Here is a 12,463-nt window from a genome sequence, read left to right as displayed (position 1 = left end):
GGATCGTGGCAACTCTTGAAATCCATCCTCCTGTGTATTAATTATTGGATGTCTTTTGGAAATCTATGTATACCACATCTATTGGCTCTCCATTATCTACTCTATCAGTGCATCCTCAAAAAATTCTAATAAGTTGGTCAGACACGATTTCCTTTTTGTATAACTGTGTTGACTCTGTCTGATCCACCATGATTTTGTGTGCATTATTAAGACAACCTTAATAATACCCTTCAGAATTTTCCCAGCGGGAATAAGGCCTGGGTGGGATTGTGGTCAGTGCAGGCTTGATGGGCCAAATGGCGTCCTTCTGCACTGTTGGGATTCTATGACCATTGTCAGGTTAGCCTATAGTTCCCCTTTTTCTCCCTCCCTCTTTTCTTGAATTTTGTTTACTATCTTCCAATCTACGGGAACTGTTGCAGAATCTAGGAAATTTTAAGAAATCATAATTAATGCATCCACTATTTTTACAGCAATCGCATTTAAAAGACCAGGAGGCAAACTATCAGGTCCTGGGGATTTGTCAGCTTTTAATCCCTTGAGTTTTTCTAATACTTTCTCTCTGTTAATATTTTGCATCACTCTTAGTCCCTTAGTTGCCCTTTATTTCTGATATGTAATTTGTGTCTTTTACTGTGAAACCAGACATAAAATATATGTTCAACGTCTCTGCCATTTCCTCATTCCCCATGATAGATTCCCCTGTCTCTGCCTCCAAGAGACCAAGTACTGGGAAAAGATGAAGCTGCTTCATTGGGTTGGGCTGCACTTAAACCAGCCTGTGATCAACATCATGGAAAGTTTCTAACTAGGGCAATGGATAGGACTTTAAATTAAAAGTTGGGGACTGGTGGGGTTGGAGGGGTCAAGTGAAGGGAAGCTTAGAAATCTAAAGAGAAAAATCGAGGCAATAGGACAGTGTAGCAACTTGGATAAAGACAAGCAGAGTGTAACAGGTAAGGATAGAGAATTTAATGATAATCGTATATCAGCGGGTCAGAGAAGGCAAGATGCAATCCTTGGCTGTACTTAGTTCATTGGCCTCAACCGAGACCAGTAAGTCTTGAGCTTTAAACCAAAGCCTAGGGTTTTATCTTCCCAATTTACATTTAAAACTACTCAATATTAGGTGCTATTTTATATATTAAAAATACGGAATTAATTGCTAAAACGAAATGTGGTAGTGGCAAACAATAATATAGTCAGAAGAACATGCAAGGAATAATGGCTAAAACAATAAAAAATATTCTTTATCAGACAGCACAAAGCAATCAAAATAAAATAGATAAATTAGTGGCATAAATAGAGATAAATGGGTTTAATCCAATCACCATTACAGGGAGCTGGATTTTCAATTGTCGATGGAGACAGGAATAGGTGAGGACAAGATCTCAAAATTGCATTTCTGGAGGACATCACTGGATTCCGCTCTCTCAAGGATAGTTTGCAGTGGCAAAGGAACAGGAAACCCACTCACCACAAATTAATAATACTTTTAAGTTCCTTAAGGACCTTGTTAAAGGGCCTGTCTAGAACCGAATGGGATTTTCAATCCTTTTTTCCAGATGAAGCTGACCATGTTAGTGCACAGCTGTTGAGGTCATCACAGGACAAAAGGAAGTTAACTTCCATCCATATGTTTTTGTGGAATTTCAGGGCTGCAATTTTCAGGCCGTTCATAACCCGCCACCGCTGCAAGCAAGGAATGAGAATTTGGCGCTCAGCTACATCTCTGTTCACTGCAGCTGGACTGGAGACTTCCACTAGCCTGAACAGCTGGAGAATTCCGGTCCAGGAGTCGACTAGCACCAAGTTGAGCACTTTATGCTGTCTTTATTCTCCTGGCGCTTTCATGAGCTGCCTGATCTCCTCAGTGCTCTTGTTCCAGACTCTCCCACTAGTGAAAACATCTCACCATCTACCCTCTAAAGCTCCCTCAGGATTTTATAGGTTTGGACACTCACTCTTCTAAACTCCAAGGAATGCAGACCCAGGCTATTTAGCCTCTCTTGATAGAGCAACCCTCTCATTCCAGGAATTAGCCTGCTGAATCTCCTTTGGACTGCCTCCATTGTTACTATATCCTTTTTTAGGTAAGGGGACCAAAACTGTAAGGAGTATTCCAGGTGAGACCTCACCAATACTCTGTACAATTGCAACAAAATCTCCCTATTTTTAAACTCAAACCCCTTTGCAATAAACGCCAAAATGCTTTTTGCCTTCTTAACTACTTGTTGGACCTGCTTGCTAGCTTTTTGTAATTCATGCACGAGAACATCCAGATCCCTATGTACTGACTCACCTGCAATTTCTCTCCATGAATCAAAACCCTTCTTCCACACCACTCTTTAAGCCACTAATTCAATGCTCTAATCTGTTTGACCCTACATCAATTTGGCCCAGTTAGTAATCCAGAGATTATTACCCTTGAGGTTCTGCACATTAATTTAAAACCCAGGTCCTTAAATTCCATCTGCAGAACCACATTCTTAGTTTTACCAATGATATTGGTTCCTACATGGACCACCACAACAAGATCCACACCTCCCACACCAAGGATGGAATTTACTTGCCCTCCCAGGGGTGAGATGGCAAACAGGGGGAGCATAAAATCCTCTTCCTGCCACAACTGGTATTTTACCAGCAGCAGGAGGTGTCCATGCCACCTGGCAGCCTTTGTGTGGGCTGAGAGAATGTTCCTCTATTTCAGGCACCCTGTGCACAACAGAGACTCCGCATGCAAGGTAGTCTCCTGCCTTGCCCATGTTTCCCCACCTCTGCCCTATCAAACCTAGTCCTCCAATCCCTCACTTGAGCCTGCTGCACTGGCCCCTGCTTAACTCTGGACTGACCTACATATCCAGCAACATGGTTCTTCTTCATTGGGAACTGCCTGTAATCCCAGCAATGGTGTCAAGAGGAAACAGGCTCTGAACAATTTTGCTTTTATTAGCAACCTCGTTTACACAATGGCAAGCTCAATAAGAGTGGCAGGTGAGTGAGGGGTTGGCTGGATATGGGGACAGGTGGGGTAAGTGGAGGGTAGGGTAGGTGGAGGGTAGGTGAGGTGGAGTTTGAATGGGTGAGGGATAGGGGGAACTACATTTTAAAATATTTCTAAAATACTTTTTGAAATGCATTTAAATACTTTCTGAGGCCTTCCCAATAATTCTCAACATGCACCACATATCCATGGGCTGATGTATTTAGGAATGAATGGAATGGAGACATTTCTTCTAACCAGCCCCTTCTGTAATCGGTTTACCTCCACCCATGCCTCAGGTTTGCTTAATTGGATTCCAGGCCCCTCCAGCCAGTGAAGGCCCTGGCAACTGCATGATTGGAACATAGGAAGAAGGAGGCAAATTCAGCCCTTCAAGCCTACTTCACTATTCAATCAGATCATGGCTGATCTCTCCCTGGTCTCAAATCCATCTCCCACCTGTTCCCCATATCCCTTTTTTATTAGAAATATATCTATCTCATCCTGTTTCCTGCCAGACTGAAGACAGAGGTGGTAACACAACTCTTGATTGCCATCTCCTGATTCCTGCCTCCCACTGGAAAATTCCGGCCCTCGTTTCGGCTGCAGAGAGCACTATCTATTCCTCTGACAATGCTATCTCTTACCACTATCAAATTTCTTTTTAGTCCCCAACTTGAATGGCTTATTGACAACAATCTAATGCAGTTTGAGTTTGAATATTGCAATTCACTTATTTTTACTACAGTTTTGACATGAAGTATTTTCATTGAAGAAGTATCTGATATGCCATAGTTTTTTATGTATATTGGAAGGATAAAACCTCAGGAAACTTTGATCTAAAACTCAAGGTCTATAACTTACTGCAGACCTCTGCTGAGATCAATGAACTTAGGACAGACCATGGGTTGCATTTAGCGTAGCTCAGAGCTGTTGACTTTACTGCTGAACAATTTCTACATAATTTTTAAGTCCTGTGCTTTTCACATAATGTTACTGACATTAATAATAATTTTAATTGCATACATAACGTTTGAAAGAATTCTTGCAAATCATCATCAAAAGTAAGACAGCCAGCTACATGGAAAAGAATATAATTTCAGTTATCCTTGAAGAATAGGAAAAAGTGAAAAAGAATACTTCTTTAATACAAGGTCAGAAATAGATATGTTGCCACGATTCCAAAAGTTAGATTAGAAAGTTCTGGAGTCTTTGCATAGTGCTGACGACAGCAGAGTAGTTGAGGCTGAAGTTATAGAGCAGATCAAGTTGAAAACATGCTCTCACCTTTGTCTGAAGTTTTCTTTTCTTTTTTTTCTTTCTTGATCTTATTGTTTTTTTCTGATATTTTGGTGCAAGAGATGTCATTTTTTCCTTGTTTATTAAGTTCTTTTTGTATTTGTAACTCATTTTTATGATCTGTGGACTGTTTTTTAACATTTGAAAGACTTTCCTCATGATTTTTAGATTTTTTTTCTGATGTATCAGATTTATTATTGGCTAATTTCTTTGCACCTTGTGATAGCCAGCTAGATAGAGACTTTTTTTCTTCATTATCTTTCTTTTGCCTTTCATTGTCCAATACTACTGCTGTTTGGTTAGTTGCTTGGTTATCCCCATAATCAAATACTGATAACTTCCTTTTGCCCTTTTTATGCACTTGCTCTTTCTGTTTATTTATAGCTGCAGATTCATTGTTTTGCATTTTACTATTTGAGCCTTCAGTATTATGTTTACTAGACTTGGCTGAACTATTCCTTTTGTCTTGTAAAGGTGGATCATTCACTTCATTGTTGATCTTCTTCAGACCTGCATCAGATGACATACATTTGAACATTTTAGTCTCTTCCTCTGTTGTTTGAGATTCTGATGCTTGTGCAGCACTGCTGCAATCTGAAATAGTATAGTTATCTTTCTTAAATATTGATCCTTTGCAATCTTCATGATTCTTTCTTTTCCCCTTTAGGCTTTCCTTGACTTGTGTGTTGTTTAACTTCTCGGATTCCGTGAAGTCACTTTTTGATGTTTTGTGTTGTTGAACTTCATGTAGCCCCACATTAACATCTGAATCATCTATGTGTTGTGGAGAGGAAATCTTTTCCACTGGTTTATAATTATAATCCCTTGCACTTGTCTCTGCAGAAACATCACTTCTTAAACTATAAACTGAAGATTGGTATTGTAACTGCTTTTGCCTTTTTTCTTCTTTAACGTCTGATACAATGTACCTTGCAGTATCGTGCAACTCTCCCGAATTAATACTAGTTGATGCCCAGTTGCTTATTTTTTCTCCTTCTTCAACAGACCACTTATTTATTTCAACTTCTGAGTCAATGTATGGAGATGCTGCACCTTCATCCGCACAAACTTCAGAAGATTCCTCTTCTGTGCGCAAACCATTTAGCATTTGTGTTACCTGCTCTGTAACTGAATCAGCCACAGTATACCCAGCCTTCCCAACTGCATCACTCAGGTCCTCTACAACACTGTTAAGTTGCTCTACTAAAGAGGACACTGATGGCAGAGTCAGGCTTTGTTGAAAACTCTTGAAAAACGACATTTAATCAAGCAGTCTTGTTATCCCCAAGAAAGCAAAACACCATTCAGATGCATAGTGTAATTGGTTAATGTTGCCAAACTGGTCATCCTTTTCAGCTTACCTCTGTTAGTAAATAAATGCAAAAGGGTTTAAAATTTGTTATATAATATCTAATAAACATTTAAGTGCAAACTTTCAAAAATTAACTTTCAAAAATCAGCATTGGCACATTTATTAATAAGCCACTGGCCTATAACCCTTAACTCGGATTTAAGAACAAGCTGTTTTTGTGGAAAGAAATAAGAAATATGAGCTCCATAGACTAATACAAAAAACTTGGATTTGCAACCAGCCGGCATATTGATCTTGAGGTATCACAAAGAGGCACTTTAGTATCAGCATCAGGGCCAATGTTCTCATCATTCCATTATGGACAGGCCTGCCCAGTGTATAAATGGGAAATCAGGCACCTATCCCATGATTTTACATCCATTGATTCCCCAGTGGCAACCCAAAATTGGCAAATTAACACCCATTACCCCTCGCCCCATCATACTTTGGAGACTTTTTGGACATTTGGAAATCTGTAGATGAGGTGTTCTCAGGTATTTGTTTCTTATATTACCATTAGAAACATGCAAAATGTAGGAATCCAGTAATATTAGGTATGTTGGTTATAAAGTTATAAAGAGTAAATTATTTACAGAACAAAGACCCATTGAAATATGACTCACTATTGTGATGTAATTACAGTTATCTTGAATTGTATTTAAGAATTGAATAGAATAAAAATGGCCTCCAGATTATCAATTATTTTATTCAATAGAATGATAGAATTCAAAAGAATTTCTTTCAACTGGAATCTGAAGACTGACATTTTAAAATAATTAATAGGATATTTTATTTCTAACAACTTTGCAAAGAAATTGAGTTAATAAAAAAATTGAGTTGCTCATATTAGCCTTGTTCTAGCATAGTAAACATTTTCCACTTTTAGAAAACTAAAAACGTTAGGACCTAGAATAAAGCACTTACGGGTATTGTCTTGTAAATCTTTGTTGGCCCTGTATTCTGCATCAAGGCACGGAAACTCTCCTATATTCTCAATGCACAGTCTTTTGTTGATATATAGAAAGAGGAGGATCATGAGAATGACAATCACTCCAACAGCAGAGAGGAAGCCAACTGCCTCTGGAGATACTGAAAGAGAATGAAAAACGTTAAAATAATATCTCTAAGTGACCCCATGTGCATTGCAAGCAAATATATATTTATACAAAAAGTGTCAGCCTTGGCTCAGCGCTAACATTCTTACAGTAGTAAGAAAATTGTGGATTCAAGCTCTAGTCAAGAGAATTCACCACCATAATCCTCAGTGCATTGACAACCAGGGAGGGTTATCAGTGGTCAGAGCTGGAGAGTCTAGAGATTGGGAACCTCAAGTTCTGCAGGAGGAAGATTGAAGATCATGGGGACAAGGGAGCTGGAGTGATGACAATTAGGTGTGTGTTTCTATATGGATCAGGTGCAGCACTCCTACTTGCTCTCAGATCCACGTTCACTGGGAGTAACTTACCTCTTTTGTTGCAGACTATCTGTGGAGTTGGATTCCCTGAACACTACCACTGATGGCGTTCGGATCTCTTGCAGAAGAAAGCCCCTTATTCACATATGCAAACATTCTAAAATTTGCTTCAGGTTTAAATAAAGAACAGCATTTTTTTTCCATTTAAGTCCAGGGAAAAGAAAATCAAAAGTGATGCAAAACTGGTTGTCCACTTGTTATTGAATTACTCAATGTTTGGGCCACTGGTCATTGACCAAAAAGGTAAAGCAACAACACCCTATGGAAGGTATAACTTTTCCAAGGCCTAACTTCACATACAGTTGTTGTATTTTGAGAAATTTTAAAATACTAGATCACACACAGGGCTGCTGATGGGCTAAGGTGGAAGTTGAGCTATGTGTCTTCTGTATTGGGAAGTTTGATTTTACACTTACAGAGTGTCATAATGCATCTTTAAGAGGTTCCCCATGCAATAAATTACTTTTGGATATAGCGACCACATTTATGTAAACAAACATGGGAAACAGTCAATAGTGAGCTAAAGTGCCAACAGATGTCCTGCATCATGGTACTTTCAACTATTTAGAGGCACTGAGATTTCAGGGTATTGAAATTTATAGATAGGAGTTTTTTATTGTAAGTACTGTAACTCGCTTTCCTCTTTTAAGACACTCCTTAAGATCTACTTTTTGACCAAACTGTTGGTCATCTGCCCTCATATCTGTGGTACATTTATAAAATTTGATTGATAACGTACCTAAGAATCACCGTGGGAGTTTTTACTACATTAAAGGTGCTACATAAATGCAAGTTGTTGGTGTTATTGATTCATAGGAGATATGTCTAGTCTTACTGTAATTTTTAAATAAATTACACAGACCAAATACTTTGTGGAAGAAAATGTCCTTCTTGCATGCATTTTGCGGCAGTAAAGCATGCAAACAGGATCAATGCCACAGAGCAATCTGTACTATGGGTACGGGTTTGTATCAAAAGAGTGGCTGCTTCGGCTCTTGTGGCAGCTGCCAAGAAAATGCATTCGGCCTCTTGTATATCTAATTGAGGTGTCCAGCATCTGTTTCAAGACAGCTGCCGAACATCAGGCCAAGACAAGTAAAGAAAAACAGACACTTGGGTATGTACCCCAAAGTATATTTTTTCAATCTTTCCCTTGCTTTACTAACCCCCAAGGATTTAAAGGTAGATTGACCCTGTTATTATTATGAGACACAAGCTTCAGGTCTCCCAACCGTGGTGTACTCTGGTTACTCCCTGAAAAACAGGCAATAACCAATTTTACTCACATTGTATTTCTCTTCATGCCAAGTGGTTTCACCAACATCCAACATCAGTGTTATTTTCTGACCCTAACAATTCTCAAACAGCAGGCTGCAATCAGATCACAGTTGCCCAATAGAGCTGCACACTTATCCCTTTGTAGCTTACCTTAGTTGCCTGGCAGTTCAATGCAAGGAGAGAGTCAAAACAATGGCTCTACATGAACTACACAAAGAACAAATTAATTGGACATATCATCGGCAAGATAATATATTTTAAGCAGTATTTCCTTAATATCTAATTGAATTTTGTAATAATTTCTTTGATAAATGGAGTCAGAAACACTTCATAAAAAGTTGCAATAACATTACAACAACAGAAGATAATTAGCTTATTTTAATTCTCTCAACGTATTTCAAAACAGTGGGATATTTTGTGTGCTCTAATCTCATTTTAAAATGTAAATATTTCCATCTTATACTGCACATTACTGTTAATAATTAGTAGTACATGTTAGTTCATCATTCATAGTTATCAGATGCCTGTCACAATACTTCATTATGCTGCTCATCTTTCACTTCCTCTAGGTAGAAGAACCAATTTCAGAAGAGCACCACTGCCTGTATCCCCCTGACACTTCCCACAAATTGTACAGCAGTTAAAAGTAGTCTGGCATCCAAAGGCAACTGGAAAATTCAATCAGGATGTCTGGCAGGGTGACTGATCCTTTACATGCCTTTGGAACAGGCTATTTCTAGCCTGTGCTACCTTGGCTTGTGGACAGGTTTAGGAAGCAATATTGGCAGAGCCGTCTGACAGGAAAACAACATCTGGATCCAAATCACACTTATTAGGTCAATGCCCGTTTGCAACAGAAACAATGGTCACCTAAATCAAGGCCTGCTTAAAATAACAAGATGGCCTCCATCTGAACCTTAGTGATTTTTGTTCATAATTTCCATTGTACTTCTACCCCCTTTACACCAAAACAAAGGGACTGTAGGTAGATGAAAATTGGTCCTATATATTGTTATATGAATTTTGAACTACTTCTACCAAGATCATTTTGGACAGTTATTTCATAGAGCTATTTTCAATTAATTAATTTCCATGAAAAATATCTTCATATGTAACATCATATTTTGTATTCAAAACCAAGCTGAATTTTTAATGAACACTAGGAAATTTTCTATGTAGTTGCTCATCACAATCCAAGATCTGCAGTGCGGTTTCTGATGGTTACCATGGTTCCAATGCATTCAAAATGTGGTATCACTGTCGTACAGCAAATTTAATGAAGAAATAATACACCTATCTGAATGAAGGTAAAATACTACATGCCTTAATGATACTAAATTTAGCACTGTTCACCTATCAATTTGCTTAAGATGTAATTAATGTTGATCTTCCCAAATACTCTTATTCCTGGCTACTTACATTAACATATATCTATATTCGTTAAAGCTGCAAGTATGCTTTTTTTAATGCTTTCCTCCTTCCTTTCCAAAATCCTCTTTCTTTCTCTGTGATTTACATAATGCTCTTTTGTGTCACGCTGAAAAGAAACAAAAGAAGTCATGTGCAACATACAGGAGGAAAGGCCCATCAATAGAGATCTTGGCACTTTAAACTCCACAACTGACCAAAAGACTGGACAGGAATAAGAATGTCACCGACTGGAATTTAGGTGCTCCCCAGCCCTCTTCAAACCTGCCAGCAGGTAAAATACAGTGGGTGGTCTCCTGCCATCTACCTATCCACCTGATTAAAATTTTACAAGGTGGGACAGGGAGGGATGGGAGTGTGGTTTGTGTAGGGTGGCACTGGGCTTACTGAGGTCTTTAAGCAGCAACTAATGGCTACTTGAAGGCTTCATCCTGGTGGTATTTTACCCACAACTGGAGGAGCCCCACATCATACGAGAGGCGTGGCAGCTTTAGCTCTATGAGCTGGTATTGGGCAAGGAGTGGGGCTTCCTTTGTGGGTTCCCCGGCCCATCAGAGACATCCTCCTGTCAAGATCATTCTCCCACATTATCCCATCCCTCTCCTCCCCAGGCTCTTGAACCGAGTTCCCCCAACCTCTCATGCTCCTCACCAAAACGCCCAACTCCAGACTTAGCTGAGCTCCTCAACCTGGTACGATCCTGGTTGGCATCGCTGGGACTACAGAGCTGCCTGCCATCCAATTGGCCAGCAGCTCTTAAAGGTGAGACTTCGCTTTGTCTTGAAGAAATTAACCCCATCATCCAGAGGAACAAGGGCAGCATGGACATAAGAACATCAGCACCTGCAAGCTCTCCTCCAAGTCATACACCATCCCAACCACCATGATTCTGGATGGGGATGTGTTGGGGATGTTTCTCCCCACAATGGTTATTTAACTGCCTGCCACATTCACTTTTGTCTGCTACTATTCACAACAGAAAATGCACATCTGCAGAGGATTGATCAAATCCATTGTTTGTGGAATTGCTTTGCTCTGACTGTAGCATGCTGCTTCCACTATTCATCATGTTGATAGTCCTGTGATACAGCTTCACCAGGTTAGTACAGTGGAACCCCGATTTTACACGCCCCGATTTAGCGCGAAATCGGATATGACGCGATGAATCATTGGACCCTTTTTTTGTGCTCTTTCCGGTTTAGTGATTTAGCACGACCCCGATAACATTCGTGATAACATTTTATGGACCCCAACCATCGCGTTACAACGGGGCTGCACTGTACTTCACTTTTTGTATAGCTGGTGCTGCTCCTGGCATGCTCTCCCATACACCTCATTGAACTAGGCTCAGTCCCTTGATTTTGTGGCAATAGGAAACTGAGATATCACGGCTTTACAGATTGTAGTGGAATACAGTGCCTCATGGATGCACAGTTTTGAGCTGCCAGATCTGTTCTGAACTATCTCATTTAGCAAGTTGGTAGTGTCACACAACATGATGAAGCGTGTCCTCAGTGTGAAAACAGGACTTTGTCTCCACAAAGTGGTCACTCTTACCAATGCTGTGTTAAAGGGTTAATAATCACGCAAGTTTAAAAATCACATAAGCTGCAAGCTGCTAGACTCAGTTACACAGGGAAACTATGAGAAAACCACAGGTCTTGATTAAAGAAGACCCAGATAAGAGTCAAAGACCATAAAATTCCCAATTACAAGAGAAGCTTCAGGCGCACAATATACATAAGACTTCCACTGAATCATGCACAGCTGCAGCTTGTCAATATCTGTTATAACAAGGAACAATGGACATGGGAGGACATGGGAGGTTAATATACTATTGGTCAGACATATAGCCATCATACTCATAGAATAGTCTCATAGAATTCCTACAGTGCAGGAGGAGGCCATTCGGCCCATCAAGCCTGCATCGACAACAATCCCACCCAGGTGCTATACCCATAACCCCATGTGTTTACCCTAATAATCCACATATTTACTTTGATAATTCCCCCTGTCACTAAGGGTCAATTTAGCACAGCTAATCCACACATCTTTGGAGTGTGGGAGAAAACCGGAGCACCCGGAGGAAACCCACACAGACACAGGGAGAATGTGCAAACTCCACACAGACAGAAACCCAAGGCTGGAATCGAACCCGGGTCCTTGGCACTGTGAGGCAGCAGTGCTAACCACTGTGCCACCATGCCGCCAAGGACCCGGGTGTCTGGAGGGTGGTAGATAGTAAAGAAGAATACTTGCTTGATGACATTATAATTAGGTAGACATGCGCAAGTTGTAATTGGACAAATATATCCTTATGTAAAGTTAATCAATTGTTGTGAGTGGATATAGATAACTTTCATACAAATGTACATCTCTGATTGGTATATGCTAATTACTTGTAATCAAATCCGGAAGTATATCTGTTTGTGTAACTCTGTATCTAGTGCTCCGGACTGCGCCACTAGCTGGCGTGCTGAAGCCTTTGCTATAGCTTGTAATAAATGGCCAACTTTAAAACTTCAAAATTCTTCATCTGGTCTCTTGAGGGGTACAAGGTCTGAAAGCAATCACAGCACCACAACACTATCATTGATAGATACATCTCCAACAGGTAGATTGATGAGGACTAGATGAAGTAGGTTTTCCC

At 39.9% G+C, this 12,463-nt stretch overlaps 1 protein-coding gene across 1 annotated transcript in view; it reads right to left on the bottom strand.

The window, feature by feature from the left end:
* LOC144504451 (synaptotagmin-14-like) overlaps nt 1-12,463 on the bottom strand; it is a 184,793-nt gene that overhangs the window by 137,173 nt on the left and 35,157 nt on the right. Inside the window, exon 3 of the mRNA XM_078229730.1 lies at nt 6,558-6,722. Coding sequence (XP_078085856.1) covers nt 6,558-6,722 — 165 coding nt within the window. The remainder of the gene's footprint in view (nt 1-6,557; nt 6,723-12,463) is intronic.

This window comes from Mustelus asterias, chromosome 15 (genome assembly GCF_964213995.1).
Source record: "Mustelus asterias chromosome 15, sMusAst1.hap1.1, whole genome shotgun sequence".
Taxonomy (NCBI): domain Eukaryota; kingdom Metazoa; phylum Chordata; class Chondrichthyes; order Carcharhiniformes; family Triakidae; genus Mustelus; species Mustelus asterias.
The sequence above is the reverse complement of the archived record's forward strand: the minus strand, read 5'-3'. Positions and strand labels throughout refer to the sequence as shown.